A 19,730-nucleotide genomic window follows, 5' to 3' on the forward strand; every position below is an offset into this window, starting at 1 on the left:
AGCACACCAGTTGAAAATTGCTGGTTTATGCCTTGTATGCATATATGCATAACCCATGGACACAGATAATAGGGTGCTGAGGGCTTGGGGTAGGGGAGAGGGGACAGGAGTAGGCTGGAGGGGGTCATTGGGGGGGGAAGGGGACATGTAATACTTTGAATAAAGAATCCTATATAATAAAAGCCTAATATGCTAAGTGTCCGGTTATCCAGGTGGCCGTTCAACCAATCAAAGTGTAATATGCTAATGATATGCTAAGGCCGCTCAACTGCTCACTCTGACATGCACTGACCACCAGGGGGCAGACGCTCTGACTGGTAGGTTAGCTTGCTGCTGGGGTCTGGCCGATTGGGACTGAGCGAGACAGGCCGGACAAACCCTGGAGCCCTCCTGCAGTCCCTCCCCAGCCCCAATCATGCACCGGTGGGGTCCCTCGGCCTGGCCTGCGCCCTCTCGAAATCAAGGACCCCTTGGGGGATGTCGGAGAGCCAGTTTTGGCCCGATCCCGCAGGCCAGGCCGAGGGACCCCACTGGTGCACGAATTCGTGTACTGGGCCTCTAGTTATTTAAATAAAAAAGAAAATTGTTAGTCTATGTTCATAGATTATAATGCAGTCAATGAGAAGGATAAGACAGACCTTTATGTACAGACCTGCGAATATCCCCCAAGAAATACTGTGTTATTTTTTCCAGCTTTATTGAGATATAACTGACATGTAACATTGTGTAAGTTTAAGATATACAATATAATGATTTGATATACATACTCATATATTATAAAATGATTCCACAACAAGGTTAGTTAACACATCCATCACCTCACATAGTTATCGTGTGTGTGTGTGTTGAGAACTTTTAAGATCGACTCTTTTAGTAATGTTCCAAGTATAGTATTGTTAACTATAGTCACCATGGCACTTTAAATCCCTAGAACTTAGTTAACTTATAGCTGGAAGTTTGCCTGTGGCTCAGTACTTTGGATGTAGGCATCTATGGTTTAAAGTGAGACAATTCTTTAAAACATAACTTCATGATATTGGCTTCTTTTGCTTCTTACATAGGGGAGTACAGTAAAGTACTGGTTGTTGAGGTATTAAATATTTTGAAAACTTTGATTATTTAAGGTTTCATTTTATTTTATTACACACCACTAAGTGATTTTTAGGAATATTTTCTGCTTGTTACCATAGGACTTATTGTGCAGAACATAGTCTTTGCTTGGCTCAGTCTAGTAAAAGACAAAGGATAAGCAATGTTTTTTGAGTAAATATTTTTTGAGAACCTAATGTGTTGCAGACACTGTTCTGAAGCATAAGCCAGATACAATTCCTATCCTTAAGGAATGTGCAGTCTTAATGGGTGAGTCAGACAAGTTAACTAGCCTTTATTGCACAGGGTGGTACAGGCAGAACAGGGGAACACAGAAGAGTCTGGGAGCTCAGGGATGGGAATCCAAACCAGACAGAGCTAAGGCACTTTATGTGATCAGTGACAGTTAGCAAGGCAGAAAATCAGGGTCAAAGATATTCCAAGCTGAGGAATTTTTGGCTGAAAAAATGTCAGCAGGAAAAAATGTGACCCATTTATAGAATTGCAAAGAGATAAAGCTAAAGTAATATTCCTCAAAATGTGGTCCTCTATCTGCCTGAGTCAGAATCATCTGGGAGTGATTCTTAAACTCCCAGGTGATTCTTAGCCTTGCAGATGATTCTCAAATTCACTAGAATATGAGAAACACTGGTCTAGAGTTAAGGGGCATGATGGAAGAATGAAAACTATAGTGTAACTAGAGGCCCAGTGCATGAATTTGTGCATGGGTGAGGTCCGGCCTGCCCAACCCCGATTGGGGAGGATTGAGGCTGGGCCTGTGGGGAGGAGGAGACAGCGGGAGGTTGGCCGGTCGGCCCGCCCCAATCGGGGCTGATCAGGGCCTGGCCAGCTGGGGGGATGGGCTGTAGGAGATTGGCTCATGGGCCTTGCCCCCGATTGGGGTGGAGGATCGATTTGGGGCAGGGGCCGGCTGTGGGGAGGGACTGTGGGCGGTGGGCCAGCCAGCCCTACCCCGATTGGTGTGGGGGGGCCGATCAGGGCCAGAGTTGGCTAGGTGGAGGGGCCTCAGGTGGTTGGCTGGCCGGCCCCACCCCCTATTGGGGTGAGGGGCGGGGCTGGGTGGGGGGTGGGGCTGTGAGCCAATTGGGGTGGGGCGAGCAGATCAGGGGCAGGGCTTGCTGGGAGGAAGGACCGCGGTGGGGTGGGTGGCTGGCTGGCCCCACTCCTGATCAGCCAGTTCGCTGGCCACAGTGGGTGTCATAGTGACTGGTCGTTCCAGTCATTACGGTGTTACGGTCTCTGGATTTTTATATATATAGATACTAGAGGCCCAGTTCACGAAATCATGCACAGGTGGGGTCCAGCTGGTCTGGCCCCTATTGGGGCTGGTTGAGGCCGGGCCTGTTGGGAGGAGGAGACAGCTGGCGGTTGGCCGGTGGACCCCGTCCCTGATTGGGGCGGGGGGGCTGATTGGGGACGGGGCCAGCCGTGGGGAGGGGCTGTGGGCGGTAGCCACCGGTTTTGCCCCTGATTGGAGTGTGGGGGGCTGATCGGGGGCTGAGTTGGTTGGGGGGAAGAGCTGCAGGCTGATCGGGGTGGTGGGGGCTGATTGGGTGTGGGGCTGGCCATGGGGAGGGGTTGTGGGCTGGCTGGCCCTGCCCCCAAATGGGGTAGGGAGGGCCAATTCGGGGGGCCAGTGGCCGGGGGGAGGGGCTGTGGGTAGTTGGCTGGCTGGCCCCACCCCTGATTGGTGTGTGGGGGACTGATCAAGGACGGGGTAAGCCAGGGGGAGGGGCCGCAGGCGGTTGGCTGGCCAGCCCTGCCCCTGATCAGAGTGGGGGTGCCGATCAGGGGCAGAGCTGGCTGGGGGGAGGGGCTGCAAGCTGATGGGGTGGGAGACCAATCGGGGGAGTGGTCGGCTAGAGGGAGGGGCCACAGGCAGTTGGCCAGCTGGCCCCGCCCCTAATTGGGGTGGGGGGGCTGATCTGGGGTTGGGCTGGCCAGGGGGAGGGGCCGCAGGGGGGTTGGCCGGCTTCCCTGTCCTTGATCAGGGTGGGAGAGGCCATGTGGGAGCAGGGCCAGCTGCGGGGAGGGGCCACGGGAGGTTGGCCGGCCAGTGGGCATCATAGCAACCTGTCGTTCTGGTCGTTACAGCGTTCCAGTCGCTGGCTTTATATATATATATGATATGCTACATTAAAGGTATTCATAAAATCCTATAATTAGGTTTATTTGTATAGACTGTAAAACAATTTCATTTTAAACCTGCTAATTTCTATCTCGAAATGATTTGGGGGAAAGAGGGATGGGGAGAATGGAGGGATATTACTATAAATTCTGTCTCTTAATCCCTAGATGATTCTAAAAATAATCAGTTAAACTTTTATTCATTGAATGTTTTTGTTTTTCTTTTAGTCAAAGGACAAAATGATGAGAGGCTCTCGCCGAGGATGTGTTAGACTCAGAGTGAGTATTTACTCATTTTTATGAAAACCAATTTTGACAGAAAGAAAAACAATGTTTTGACAGAATCACGGAAGTCTAAATTTAGTTTAGCTTCGTTAGGTAAGCAACTAAGGCCAGAGAGAAAAAATGATTTCTCCAGGGTAACTGCTAGTCAGTACCAGAACCAGGGCTAAACTCTTTTGGCCTATGATTTAATGTTGTATCCATGACTTAATGTAGCTACTGATTTTTTTGTTTAATCATCTCTGTTTTATAATCAAGGACAGGGGTTGGAAAATGAGTTATAGTGTTGGTAGTAGAGCAAACAGTAGAAAAAACTATGAAAAATTCCTACTTTTTGCTTCTTTGTTCTTTTTGTTCAACATTCTTTAACAACAGTGATGTAGCAGCAACATCCAGTAGAAATATGTGAGCCACATATATACTTTAAAATTTTTACAGTAGCCACATTTAAAAAGTAGAGAGAGATAGGTGAAATTAATTTTAATAATATGTTTGCTTAGGCCAAATAAATAATATCCAGAATATTATTTCAACATGTAATCCGTAACAAAGTTATTAATGAGATATTTTGCATTATTTCCTAAACTAGAGGCCTGGTGCATGAATTTGTGCACAGGTGTGGTCCCTTAGCCTGGCTGGTGATTGAGGCCTATCCAGGGGCCGGCTGGCTGCGGGGAGGGGCCACGGGAAGCTGGCTGGGGCTGGGGAGAGGAGCCACGGGAGGTTGGCTGTGGGAGCGCATTGACCACCAGGGGGCAGCTCCTGCATTGAGTGTCTGCCCTCTGGTGGTCCGTGTGCATTACAGTGATTGGTGTTCTGGTCGTTCTGGCCGTTCAGGTATAATGGTTGCTTAGGCTTTCATATATATAGATACTAAGTCTTCCAAATCCAGGGTGTCTTTATATTATGGCACATCTCAGTTTCAACTAGCTGCCCTAAGGGTGCCCAGTAGCCACCTATGGCTAGTGGCTACTCTATTAGTCAGTGCAGATGTAATAGCTTCATGCTGCTTTTAATTGCTTGTTCAGTTTCCAAATAGCTAAAGGCAAGAAAGAATGCAGAGTTGGGGATATAGTTTCTAGTACCCCATTGTATCTAAAGAAGAACCAACTCTATCATAACTAGGTGAATCAGCTTCTAGTGGTAACCTTTTCTTTTTCAGTCGTCTGTTGCTTTCTTTCTGCCATTTTTTCTTTAGAAGATGTGACTATATTATTGCCTTTATTGGCCGTAGTTAATTGGTAGAAATGGGAAATAACTCTGAGAAAGAAACTAAATTCTAATGGACAAATTTTGGCACTGAGATAGGAGTATAGTGAAGTTGCAGGGTAGGAATGAGACAGGCTTATTTTGAGCAGATGATGGTATATATGTGATAGTATAAAGAATTTAGAAAATGTTTACTGTTTTATTTCTTTCCTTTGGTTTTCCTTCTGTCTTCTTAATTGCTTTTTTAAGCACTTGCTATTGACCTCAGTCACCACTCAGTCTGGAATTAACTGCTTTCTTGGCTTGAGATAGGCTCAATAGTGCCCACTGCAGCCTCACAGCCCACAGGTCCTTTCAAGGTGCACGAATTTGTGCACTGGGCCCCTAGTTACTAGTATATAGAACAGGGCAAATGGACAGAGGTACTGGGGTGTGATCCACCCTAGGTAAGGGGGAAATGCTTAGATACAACGGCCTGTTCCAGGAATCAGCATGAGCTAGCACACCAGGCAGTATAGGGGAGGGGCTGCTCAAACAGTCTCTGAGAGTTATTATGAGAAACAACCTCTGTTCTGGCTTGGATCTAGCTTGATCTAACTTGAGAGTCCACATCATGGAACAGTCTCTCCGCCACACAGGGTTGTTGTGAGGCTTAGTAATAATGTTTGCATAGGGTTTCACACTAGTATACAACATATATATATATATATATATATATATACACACACACATGCTATGGATGTTGATGTAACCGTGATGGTGATTGATATGCATCTATCATCTAGAGTCCAAATGAGCTTAATGAGCTTACATTGATCCACACCATAGATCTTTTCCCATCTCTCCAACCATCCCATCCTATATTCCAACTACATTATACTTCATGTTCCCTCATTGTGTTTCTTCATTCCTCATTGATCTTGAGATACATATTTTTAATTTTATTTTTCAGTTACGGTTTACATGCAGTATTATTTTGTATTAGTTTCAGGTGTATAATGGTTAGATGATTACTTATATACTTCACCCAATATTTCCAGTTGACATTGTTTCTATGTCAGGAATTTTCTCTGCCCTCCCTGGTGAGCTCATCTTTTAAGAGACTTTTCAAATGTTGGTTCTGTTGTGAAGCATTACCGATTCACATACCCTCTCCTCTGCCTTATCACAACATTTGTCACTTATAGCCATGAAAGTACCTACATTTTAATTTGTCTGATTTTCCCATTCGATAGTGAGTTCCCCATCCACTGTCAAAAGTGCCTGGTACATAGTAAGTTATGTAACAACAAAAATTGCTTATTGTTGATTTTGTATATTTATAAAATAATGAATAAATGTAGCAGAGTATTTACTATAGATTACATACAAAGGAGCTGAGGAAGTTATCTTAAGTACAACATAAGCCAGTTGTATGGTATATTTTCTAAAAACAAAACAAAACACCCGTGTGGTTTTATTTTACATGAAAGGAGTCTAGGGAAAGGAACCGTAGTAACTGAGGAAGCTCTTACGATTAGGCACTATGCTGGATTATTTGCACTTGTATTTTCATGATAACCCTGTTAGGTAAATGGTGTTACTTCATTTTACATGTGAGGAGGCTGAGACTCAAGCTACTTTTAGTAACTTTCCAAGGTTACACAGTAAATGGTGAATCTGGGATTGAACTTGGGCCTGTCTCCAAAACCCTGTTCAGTCCTTAATGTCACCATGATCCTCTATTTCTTGACTAGAAGAGTTAACATAAAAATTCCCAACTTGTCGCAAGGTAGTGTAAAACCAGCTGAGGAAAGCAGAAGAGTGAGAAACCATTTCCTTCCCATCTACTTCCTTTGATTGTATTGGTGGCAGAGTGTGTGCCACTAGATGGTGCCCTTGCCTTAACGGAAAAGTAAAATGTTGGTTAAGTCCTGGTGTGATTTTTCCTCCTTCCCAACATATTAGCTAAAAGCAAAATATTGACATTTACAGGTAAAATCTAAAAAATGAAGATAACGTTAAAGAGGTAGTGTGGAGTAGAGACAAGAACAGGCCATATATGAAATGGAATTCCAATCTGGATTTTGCTAATAATTAGCTTTGTGACTTCAGGCAACTCATCTGTTTAGCTCTGCATTTTCTTTATCTCTCTGGAATAGGAGTCATGTCATTTAATCATGAAATTATGAGTAGCAAATTAATTGATATATTAAAAAGTATCCAAACACAGTGTCTGGGACTTAGATTCTTAGTCAATGGTAGTTACTGTTGTAATTAATAATTACCATAGATAAAATGAATCTCAGATTCTGAAGAATTCTACAGGGCCTTAGGAATCATCCAAATAAGGTGAATTATATTCAACATAGTTTTAATGATAAATATATTGTGAGTTTTCAAAAACTATTAGTCCATATGTCATTTAAAGTAACACTTTTTTACCGGTTAGTGAAACTGGGTACTCCATTTTCCAATCATGTTGATCATTAGAGTTGACTGATTATGAGTCAACTGTCCTCTTTTCTTTTAGTCTGTCACAGGAGAGGTTAGCAGTGTACCATGATGGATTATTAATAGTTTTGGCACTGACTTTTTCTGCTGGTGCTTTATCTCATTGATTCTACATTATTTTTTCATATGTTAACATCTCTGGCATTGGGATGTATCTTATAATCATTGATATCTTAGAATGGATGCAATAAAGCATTATTTTTAGATTAATGTAAAATTTTAAGACTGTCCTTCCCCCTCATCTCCTTAGATTTGCTTTTGTCAATTATCTTCTCATTTCATTATGAAAAATTACTTTATTAATTTCTGCCCTTTTTGTTAATTCAGTAGCTTTTATGCAAGTGTCATCTAATTCTTGTGAATTTGACACTAAAAATGTCCTGTTTTGGGCAAGATGTAAACATTTATTGAGTCCCTGTGATTGGTACATAGATGTCATTAGGGTTATATTTTCTGAATGTTTATAATATTTCATAATTACAAGTTAAAAATTAAATAAAAAGAAAGTGATGAAAAAAATTTCAGGAAAATGTTAACCAAAAGAAGGCTAGGACACAGTATTACTTTCAGACATAACAGACTTTAAGAAAAAAAATTAAAATTGTTATGGAAAAAGAGAACACCAAACCCCAGTATTGCATAGATAACATTCTTTGACAATGGAGTAAATTAGAAATCCCTTAACAAAACAATAGCCACCACCACTTCACATGCATACTTCTAAATAATTCATTGGTGAAAGTAGAAATCATAATGGAAATTATGAAATATTTAAACCTGAATGATAATGAAGGGACCACATGTTAAAACTGCATCTAAGGCTATGATTTATAATCTTAAATGAATGTTATAAAATAGAGATTAAAAATTAGAAAAAAGAAAAGTAATGATAAAATACAAAGAAGAAAATAACAAAGGAAAATTTTAGGACAGTCACTTATTAATGTAGATGTCAAAACTTAAACAAAATATAGCATACCATACCCAGTAATCCTATATAATAAAAGCCTAATATGCAAGTCGACCTAACAGCAGAACGACCGGTGGACTGACCAGTTGCTTTGATGCACACTGACCACCAGGGGGCAGATGCTCAACACAGGAGCTGCCCTCAGGCCCCAGGCCAGCCAAGGTGGGGGCCAGGGTACCCCAATCGCTCCGCTAGTCTCCCCGCAGATCGGCCCTGATTGCCTAGGAACCCTACCCGTACATGAATTTCATGCACCAGGCCTCTAGTGCATGAATAAAAAGTTCTATGACCAAATTGAGTTTATTCTGGGACTACTAGGATGCTAACTTTAAACTTAATTACTTTACCATGTTAGCATTAAAAGAGGAAAACTACATGACCATCTGAATAAACACAGAAGCAGCAGTGAATAAAATGAAACATGCATTCAAGATTAAGCAAGCTACCAGATATCAAGCTATATTACAAAGCCACGGTTCTCAAAACTGCCTGGTACTGGGACAAGAACAGACATAAAGACCAATGGAACAGAGCAGAGAACCCAGAAATAGACCCAAACCATTATGCTCAATTAATATTTGACAAAGGAGGCAAGAGCATACAATGGAGTCAAGACTGTCTCTTCAATAAATGGTGCTGGGAAAATTGGTCAGATACATGCAAAAAAATGAAACTAGATCACCAACTTACATCCTTACACAAAAATAAACTCAAAATGGTTAAAGGACTTAAATGTAAGACAGGAAACGATAAAAATCTTAGAAGACTCCATTGGCAGCAAAATATCAGACATATGTAGTAGCACTATCTTTACTGATACAGCTCCTAGGGCAATGGAAACTAAGGATAAAATAAGCAAATGGAACTACATCAAAATAAAAGGCTTCTGCACAGCAAAAGAAACCATCAACAAAACAACAAGAAAGCCCACTGCATGGGAGAATATATTTACCAATGCTATTTCAGATAAGTGTTTAATCTCCAAAATTTACAGGGAACTCATACAACTTAACAAAAGGAAGATAAACAATCCAATCAAAAAATGGGCAAAGGACCTAAATAGACATTTTTCGAAAGAGGACATACAGAAGGCCAAGAGACGTATGAAAACATGCTCAGTCACTAATCATCGGAGAGATGCAAATCAAAACAACAATGAGATACCATCTCACACCTGTCAGAATGGCTATCATCAACAAATCAACAAATGACAAGTGCTGATGAGGATGTGGAGAAAAGGGAGCCCTCATGCACTGCTGGTGGGAATGCAGACTGGTGCAGACACTGTCAAAAAGTTAAAAATGTAACTCCTATTTACCCAGTAATCCTACTTCTAGGACTATATCCCAAGAAACCAGAAACACCAATCAGAAAGGATATATGCACCCCTATGTTCATAGCAGCACAATTTACAATAGCTAAGATTTGGAAACAACCTAAGTGCCCATCAGCAGATGAGTAGATTAAAAAACTGTAGTACATCTACGGAATGGAATACTACGTTGCTATACACAAGAAAGGACTTTTACCAATTTGCAACAGCATGGATGGAACTGGAGAGCATTATGCTAAGCGAAATAAGCCAGTCGGAGAAAGATAAATATCACATGACCTCACTTATATGTGGGATATAATGAACAGCATAAACTGATGAACAAAAATAGATCCCGAGACAAGGTAACACTGTACAGACTGTCCAACCTCAGAGAGAAGGCAGGGGGCGGGGGGTTAGAGATCAACCAAAGGACTTGTATGCACACATATTAGCAAAACCAATGGACACAGACACTGGGGTGGTGGGGGCTTGTCTTGGGCGGGGGTGGTTGTGGAGGGGGCGTTAATCGGGAAAAAGGAGACATATGTAATACTTTAAACAATAATAAAAAAAAACTGAATGTATATTTTTTAAAAAAAAGATTAAGCAAGCTAGAGATAGAAGAGACTATTCTTAACCTGATAAGGATATTTGCTAAAAGCTACAGTGTGCTAAATAGTGAGATAGTAGAAGTATTGTCTTTAAAATCAGCAGCAAGGCAGAGATGCCTGTTTTTGCAGCTTCTCCCTCTCCCTCTCTGAAATCAATAAAAATATATTTAAAAAAAAGTAAATGACACATTGCAAATCAGTTCTGTCACTCAGTAAGTGAAACTGGATCAATTGGCTGCCCATATGGAAAAAAATAAAATTACTTTCTCATATTGTACACAAAAATAAATTCCAGAGGTATTAATGATATAAAATGAATATTTATACTAATAAGAACATATAGAAGAATGTCTTTATGATAACAGGACAGAGAAGAATGTCTTAATGCACAAACCATGATAGAAAAGACTAGTAGATTTGACAACGTTCAAATTTTAAAACCTTTGAACAACAAAAGGACACCACAATTAAAGAGATAGACCACCGTTGACTGGGAGAGAAAATATTATATATAATGCATACAACTGAAAAAGGATTGACATCCAGAATATATAAAGAACTACAAATCAATAAAAACAAAAGAAAACCCAAAAGAATGTATACAAGTCTGTAAAAAAGCAAAGCAAATTGTTCACCACTCTATTACTGTCACCTGGATCAATGCCTAGACTGTTCACTAAATACTTGTTGAGTCAATGAATGATGCTTAAGCAGGTCCTTCATGCAGCAGCATCTTTGGTGAGCAGGCTGGACCTTGAGCTTTCCTGCTTCCTTCTATATTGTAGAATCCTCTCTTCTCTCAACTATGTGCTCTTCCAGAGCAGGGATATATTACTTTTATTTATATCTTGTGCCTGTTCTTTTTGGGAGCTGTGTCAGCAATCCATGTCCCAGAGGAGTCATCATTCCTTTTTTTTGTTTTTGTTTTTTTAAATCATTTTTGGAATTGGTTTAGGAGCCCACTTTTCTCTTCTTGAAAAGGGAGATTGGCTCTGAAATAGCCAACAGCCTAAAATAGACTTCCGGGTGTTTTGTTTTTTCCCCCAAATCATGAGAAAAAATTATTTTTCTGAATTTGGCATCAGAACTATGATTTATGTCTGTAGTATGTTTCTGTGTATACTAGAAAGGAGAAGAGGGAAAGTCAGGAAATTCATCTGGTTGCATACATAAGACTGCCACTCCAGTTACTTTCTGTCTGGAACCTGAATAGTACTACCTTGTTGGCACAATGGATCATAAAAGCAACGCTGAAATAAAAACTTTGATATTTTGATGGTTTGGCATACAAATAACTTTGCTTAACAATAGAATATTGGAGAATTCAGCAGCTGATGGCGGGGGAGGAGCCAGGTCTGCTGCTGGGTGGTTGAGTTGGGCGAGTGTCCTTATCCCAGCGTTTGGGGCTCGGGCCTGTAAGCCATTTGGAGTAGCAGCGGTGAGAACGATTGGGTTGAACCGGGAAGGCATGTAGCTCTTCGTGGAGCAGGTAACATCTAAAGTAACTGGTTTAAATCCTAATGCCAAAGTGTGGCAAGAAATTCCTCTTGGAAATACTGATGTCACGCCAGTAACTCATGGAACTGAAAGCTCTTGACATGAAACAGCAGCAACATCAGGGTCTCATCCTGGGGGTAATACAGAGCTTTCAGATGATATATGTAAGGAATATGAAGTAATGTATTCATCTTGTGAAACCACAAGAAATTCTACAGGCATTGAAGAATCAACTAATGGAATGATTTTAGGGCCAGAAGATCAGAGTTACCAAATATATGACATTTCCGAAGAAAGCAATTCAGCAATTTCTACAGAAGACCTAAAAGAATGCCCGAAGAAACAATTAGAATTGTTTCTCACGAGAAAATTTGTCAAAGGATCTTTACCTGATATCTCAAATGTACAGTGATCAATTCATTCCAATTTGGACAGTTGCCAACATGGAAGAAATAAAAAAGCTAACCACAGACCCCGAAATAATTCTTGAAGTATTGAGATCTTCTCCCATGGTACAAGTTGATGAGAAGATTGAGAAAGTGAGACCAAGTCATAAGCGTTGTATTGTGATTCTTAGAGAGATTCCTGAAACAACACCAATAGAGGAAGTGGAAGCTTTGTTCAAGAATGAAAACTGCCCCAAGGTGATAAGCTGTGAGTTTGCACACAATAGCAATTGGTATATCACTTTCCAGTCAGACACAGATGCACAACAGGCTTTTAAATATTTGAGAGAAGAAGTTAAAACATTTCAGGGCAAGCCAATTATGGCAAGGATAAAAGCCATCAATACGTTTTTTGCTAAGAATGGTTTTTGATTAATGGATTCTAGTAGGTATAGTCAGCCCATTCAAACTCAAGCACAGTATGCCCACCAGTCTTTATGCAGCCTGTATATAGTCCTCACCAACAGTACTCCATCTATAGTATTGTGCCTCAGTCTTGGTCTCCAAATCCTGCACCTTACTTTGAAACACCACTGACTCCATTTCCAAATAGTAGTTTTGTGAGTGGCTTTAATTCACCAGGATCTTATAAAACAACTGCTGCTGCTGTGAATATGGGTCGACCATTCCAAAAAAATCGCGTGAAGCCTCATTTTAGGGCATCAAGTGGTTCAGAACACTCAACAGAGGGATCTGTGTCATTGGGGGATGGACCAGTAAACAGATCTGGTTCAAGGAACTTTCCAACTGAATGGCATAACCCTATAGTAACAGGACATCCAGAGCAAAGCTACCTTCCAAAAGAGACTCCAGCTTTGCCGATTGAACAGAATGGGGATTATGGTAGGGGCAGGAGAACTCTTTTCAGAGGTCGAAGATGACGAGAAGATGACAGAATCCCAAGACCCCAACCTTCAACAGCTGAAGCAAAGGCTCCAACACCAAAGTTTGACTTATTAGCCTCAAATTTTCCTCCTTTACCTGGAAGTTCATCAAGGACACCAGGTGAACTTGTTTTGGAGAGTAGGATGCCTGATGTTGTTAAAGGTGTCTACAAAGAAAAGGATAATGAAGAGTTAAGACAAGGGGGTAGTTGCCCAGTGCCTGCAGAGGATGAACAGACTGACTGCACTGTTGCCCAGCAACTCAATACAAGTACCGGTCCTTTGTGTACAGCTGAACCTCCTGCATTAAGCACAACTCATATAGAAAAGGATCTAGTGGAGAATTCCACTGTTCAGAAGGATGTTCTCAACTCGACAACTGTATCAGTTTCTTCCCCAAATCCTGCAAAGCCATCAGGGACAAATACTGCTTCACCATGTGATAATAACATAAATGCAGCTGTAACTGTGGCCCTACAGGAACCCCGAAAGCTAAGTTATGCTGAAGTGTGCCAGAAGCCCCCTAAAGAGCCATCTCCAATTCCTGTGCAGCCGCTACGAGAACTTCGCTCCAATGTAGTGTCTCCCACCAAAAATGAAGAGAATGGAGCTCCTGAGAAGTCCATTGAGAAACCACATGAGAAGCCAGAAGCAAGGGCTAGTAAGGATTATTCTGGCTTCCGAGGCAATACCATTTCCAGGGGAGCAGCTGGAAAAATCAGGGAACTGAGACGCCAGTTTGGTCACAGGGCCATACCTCAGGGAGTTACTTGACGTAATGGCAAAGAGCAATATGTGCCACCCAGATCACCAAAGTAAAACAAACAAACCAACAAACAAAAACTATTTAAAAACTTCTCTCTCTTTCCATTAAACTTGAGCCGTGGCTATATTGAACTGTTATGGAGGGGAGAGGGTGACCAGGAAGGAAACAAGAGAAAGTATATCCTTAAATCATTACAGATTTTGGAGTTGTGAGCAGTAGAATCCCAAAATTCATCTCTAAAGTGATTTTAAAATGCTGGAGGATTCCAATCAGTATAAATACACACACACACACACACACACACACAGTGGGGCCTTGACTTACGAGTGTCCCTACTAACGAGTTTTTTTGAGATACCAGCTGTCTCTCCGCCGATTTTTTGCATTGAGTTGATAGAGTAATTTGAGTTAACGAGCTCCTTAACGAGCTCGGTCTCGGAATGAATTAAACTCGTAAGTCAAGGCCCAATTGTGTATACACACACACACACACACATAAAAATATAATTTTTCTATTTTTGTTTTTGATTTTAATTTGCAGAGATCTGCCTGGAATCAATTTTGAGGGTTCAGATTTAGCTTGGGGGAAAAACATATTATACATCCTTCAGTATAGGAGATGAGGGAGTGAGAGAAAATATTTTTTGAAGAAGCATTTCTGTAAAATTAGAAATTACTTTTTAAAATCTAAAGTTTGGCTTAGAGAATGCCATCTCTGCCTTTATGGCCTTGTGTTGCAAAGCAGATCAGTGGCTGGGGTGCCTGTTTGGGTGTGTTGTGTGTACAAGAGTGACTGAAGCCAAATCTGTTGTCATGTTAGTAAATGATTTGAAAACTGAATGTAATAATGTACTTGAGTAGATTATTTTTCCAGTTTGATATGTAGTCTCCTTTTGACCTTACTAATATTTTATTCAACAAGCTTTTGATTGTACTTGGAGATGTGACTACCAATCAATTTGATACTCACGGAAAGAATGGGGGTTATTCAGGTAATTGAAAAATCTGTCTTAGATCTGAGTAGGGGTAGGTCAGAAGGCCTACAGAGGTTTAAACTGGCCTGTGAATCCCCCCTCCCCCTAAAATAGGAAATAATTGTTTTGTGTTACTTCATTTGCTACTCTCTGTTCTTTGACTACCAACCCCCAGAAGCAAATTTAACTAACCACCTACATAATTGTATGTTTCTAACCACCTTGACCAGTCTAGTCAAATCATATAACTGTTCTAAATTTCTGAATTGAACAGTGAAGTATTTTACTCTTCTGTACATGTATTTAGAAATTTCGATCCCAGGATGGTAGAGCAGACTATAATTTATTTGTATTAGTGTTAAAGATGAAACATTGTAATTGACTCTTAAAGTGTTAAATAGTGTAGAAGTAAAAATAATTTTTAAAGGCTTAATTTGGGGCAACTTTTTCTGTTTACAGTGTATTTATCATAACCTGCCTTTCTTCCCTTTCTCCAAAAAATTAAAATAAAATAAATACAGTTTGAAATTCACAGAAGCAGAAGCAAGTCAGGAGATTTTTGAGTTAAGGTGAAAAAGGTAGTTGAAGAAAATTATTATTATCATTTTTTAAAAATATATTTTATTGATTTTTTACAGAGAGGAAGGGAGAGGGATAGAGAGTTAGAAACATCGATGAGAGAGAAACATCCATCAGCTGCCTCCTGCACACTCCCTACTGGGGATGTGCCTGCAACCAATGTACATGCCCTTGACCAGAATCGAACCTGGGACCCTTGAGTCTGCAGGCCGATGCTCTATCCACTGAGCCAAACCAGCTAGGGCGAAGAAAATTATTACATAATATCTCAGTGAATCAAGTTGTAGCTCTCATATTAAGTAGGCAAGTTTACATGCTGGTGTATGGAAAATGGCTAAAATATTAAAAATCATGTTGGATTAATCTGTTTTAAGTCATACCATTTTCAGAGTTCTATGTAAGGTGGGGTTTTGTTTTTTTAGGGATAGTTTGTAGCAGTAATAACTGTCCCTTATGTTAGTGAATGACTTGTATAAATTGAAACTGTAAATTGTGAACACTGGAAAGCACCATTGTGACATAGAGTAAACATCTTAGTAATATATTAAAGTGAATGTAAATGGAGGTTAAAATTACATTACTGTGAAAACTCATCTTCCAACTCTAAGTTAAGCTGTGGAGATTTGTATTAGTAGGTAACTGTTCAGAGCTTTGAAAACACTGCACATTTCTGTACAAGCCAGAGTTACCATTTCTTTGTAACTTATTCAGCTTGGCAATTGCTTTTGATTTGGTTGGTTGATAACATGATATAATACATTTAACTAAGAAGAATCATTTCTACACACTATTTTTTTAAATCATCTAGAACTGAAATCTACAGTTAAACTACCTGTGCTGAAATTTGGGGAAGTTTAGGTTCTTTTTTGAAAAAGTATTAATAATCATTGTCTATATCTATGATAAAGTGTTTATTTTGGTTTACTTAGATAATGCTGCAGTTGGTGGAAATGATAAACATTTAAAGTGTTAACACTCTGTGAATGCATTGGATTTAAGAGAATAAACATTTTATAAAAATCAAAAAAACACAAAAACAATAGAATACTGATCCACATATGGATTAGTGTAGGGGTTTTGCTTACCAGATGCAAAAAAATAAGTTGTATAAACTCAGATAAAAGAAGAGGAAGGCTGTTTGGTACAGTTGGTAAATCTCTAGAGGTGAGAGGTAGGCATGGAGCAAATCACTGAGGGCCTTTTGTAGGCTAGGCTATGGCATGGCCTTGTCCCCTAAACCAGAACATCTTTAGACTAGAAGGGGGTTCTATTCATTATTATGGCAGGACAACAGGCATAATCTGGAACTGTCCCAGCCAAACCAGGTTATATGATCACTTTATTTGAAGATGAACAAGAACCATGGATTTGGTTACATATCCTACAAGGAATAGGAGGTTCAAATAAATTTTGGGTAGGAAGCTGGACAAGTCTGAATAATCTTAACTAGAAGGAAATGTAAGAGGTGGGGCAATTGCTAGATGAGGACATAGGATTGAAAAGGATTATTGTTGTGGTGGTGGTGGTGGTTATTGTTGGAAAGAGAATAAAAACTTGAGCAGGTGGAAAAGAAGGGGAGAAAGAGGGAGGGAGGGGGGAGAAAGAGAAAAAGAGAGAGAGAGAGAAAGAGAGAGAGAGAGAGAAGTTGAAAATTGGTAAAGTAAGAGACCCAAGGAAAGGTGAAAGGGGATGGAGCCTCTTTTCCATATGACAGGTGGAAAGGAAGCAAGAATGGGTACAGATGCAGGTGAGGCTTAGGTGGGAGGTTCATAGTAGGTTTAGAGTTCCTACCTGATAACTGCTTATGTTGTTGGAGGTTTAAGGAAAGTAGAGAAGTTTTTAAATAGCTACAGTGGACAATGGGAGAAAGACCAATAACAAGACGAGGATGCCCCCTATTGCTACTTATATTCAACATTGTCTGCCACTGTAGTGGCCGTCTTAAACCAGGCTGTCCTAGCAAATGAATAAAGCAAGAAAAGTAAATATAAAATATAATGATTGGAGTCGAAGAAATAAAACTGTTATTATTCATAGCAACTTAATTGAGCATACAGAAAAATCCGAAAGAATCTGTAGATGGACTATTAGAATTACTAAGTGAATTTAGCAAGATCACTGAATACAAAGTCACAATACAAAAATGAATTGTATTTCAGCAATTAGTAATTAGAAAATGAATTTTTAAAAGTAGCGTACACTTATCATAGCACCAAGAACACAATTTAGTTACTTAGGAATAAATATTAACAAAAGGTGGGCAAGACCTCTACTCAGAAAGCTATAAACTTTATTGAAATTAAAAATGACCTAAATAAATGGTAATCCCAGTTTGTTCTCGGTCAGTATCATAGCATGTGTGTGTGTGTGTATGTGTGTGTGTGTATCTGTGTAAGTGTAACTTGTTCAGCTGACTCTAAAATTTATAAAAGGATACAAATACCCCGTTCTGAATTTTGCATTCTAATCAGCAGATTCCAGTAGAAATGGTTACTTGTTCTCACTTGCTCTTGTAGAGAGAACTGGTTATGACTATGGTGGTGATGTTGATTTATAATTTATAAAGGCCAAGAGGAAAACATTGGAGGACTTACTCTAACCTGATATCCAGATGTAAAGACTTCCAAAAGATAACATAGGGAAATATTTTCATTGCGTTGGGATTGGGAAAGACTTCTTAAAGAAGACAGAGAAAGCATAACCATAAAATATAAAATCATTACATTGTACTATGTTAAAGGTAATAACTCTTAATGAAAGAATATCATTATGAGAGTGCAAAGCTGGCAACAGGGTGGGAGAAGATATTTGCCTAATGCATAACCAGTGAAGTATTCATACCAGGTTATAGAAAAAAATACTACAAATAATTAGAATATGATAGTCCAGTCTTGTGACTGGGCAATGGACTTAAACTGTTTCACAAGAGGGTATTCAGATGACCAACAAACAAAAAAAGATACTTAAGCTCATTAGTTATCAGGGAAATGTAAATTAAAACCATTATAAGAACCACTACTCACCTGCCAGAATGACTAAAGTAAAAAAGTGTTAGTGAAGATGTAGAGCAATTGAAACTTTTGCACACCATTGGTTAGAGCTTAATTGGCACAAGTACTTTTGAGAACTGTTTGACAATGTCTATTAAAATTGGCATGTGCATACCCTATGACCTAGCAAATTCACACCTAGATTTGTGTTTAGAGATACAAACATATGTATAACAATATATGAAGGAGAATGTCATAGCAGCATGATTCTAATAACCTAAAACTGGAAACAACATACATGTCCATCTACAATGGAGACTACGAATAAATTGTGGATATTCATACAAAGGAATACTATTTAGAGCAACAAAGTGAACAAACTACTGCTATGTGCAACAACAATGAATTTTTACAAACATTATGTTGAGTGAAAGAAGCCAGACACAAAAGAAAACACATGGTATGAATCCATTTGTATAAAGTTCAAAGCCAGATAAAACTAATATGTAATGTTAGAAGTAAGGGCAGGCCTAATAATTAGGAAAGGTTACAAGGAGAGCGTCTCTTCACTGAGCTTGTACAGTTAGGATTTTTGTATATGTTATCTTTCAAGATAAATTTGTTTTCAAATAATATAGTATATGTAAAATGCTTATCATAGTGCCTGGCTCATTGAAAATGTCCAGTAACTGGCAGTGTCAACTCTTCACTGTACTTCAGTTCTCTGTGATGCCAAGTCTAGGGCAGTGCTGTTCAGGACAACTTTCTGCAATCATTCAAGTATTCTGTATCTGCACTGGCTTGTTCCATAGCTACTGGAACATTTGGAAATATGACTAGTATGACTGAGGAATTTACTTTAAAATTTTACTTATTAATTATAATTAAAAATTAAATACCCACATGTGACTGATGGCTGACGTATTGGATAGTTCAGGTCTACGGTACTGTGACATGAGGAGTGAGTGACTGAAGGAGAATGGCAGTGAAGTTTAAATGAAGAAGCCAGAATGCCAGATGAATTGAGCATCTGTACATTGAAGAAAGCTCAGGGTAATGGCAAGACCTGATTGGAGCAGGAGATAGCTAGCTCCATTCCAAAGTCTTCAAAGAAGCATTTGGATAGAGGAGGGGAAAAGTGTAATGGACCAGAAAAGATGCTTTCTTCCAACTAGGTTGTCACAGGTACTTAGGTAGAAATGTTTCTGAAGCACAGCTTAGGTAATTAAGAGCCATGGAAGGAGTTTCAAGAAAGAAGTGGTCAGCAGCAGCAATAATGCTTCGGAGTGGTGCTGTGTGACAAAGCTAGAGTAGTGGGCTCATTGGAGACCTGTGAGAGCACAGTTTGTTACCCGGATGGGGAAGGAAACTAGATTGCAACAGTGGATGAAAGGTTAAGGCAAGGTCTATTTTCAAAAAGCTCCTCTTTAAAAACATTGCGAAACTTAATGGTAGCTTGGGGTTGTGCTTTTGTTTAA

At 39.8% G+C, this 19,730-nt stretch overlaps 1 protein-coding gene and 1 pseudogene across 6 annotated transcripts in view; both read left to right on the forward strand.

The window, feature by feature from the left end:
- Positions 1–19,730, forward strand: part of OSBPL9 (oxysterol binding protein like 9) — a 130,325-nt gene that overhangs the window by 18,789 nt on the left and 91,806 nt on the right. For all 6 annotated transcript variants that reach the window (XM_070405105.1, XM_070405109.1, XM_070405103.1 and 3 more), the window contains exon 2: positions 3,466–3,516. In XM_070405105.1, coding sequence (XP_070261206.1) covers positions 3,466–3,516 — 51 coding nt within the window. The remainder of the gene's footprint in view (positions 1–3,465; positions 3,517–19,730) is intronic.
- Positions 11,586–14,096, forward strand: LOC139001799 (la-related protein 4 pseudogene; annotated as a pseudogene).

This window comes from Myotis yumanensis, unplaced genomic scaffold (assembly GCF_028538775.1).
Source record: "Myotis yumanensis isolate MYYU_CA2020_CCGP unplaced genomic scaffold, mMyoYum1.0.hap1 SCAF_2, whole genome shotgun sequence".
In the NCBI taxonomy this organism is placed as follows: domain Eukaryota; kingdom Metazoa; phylum Chordata; class Mammalia; order Chiroptera; family Vespertilionidae; genus Myotis; species Myotis yumanensis.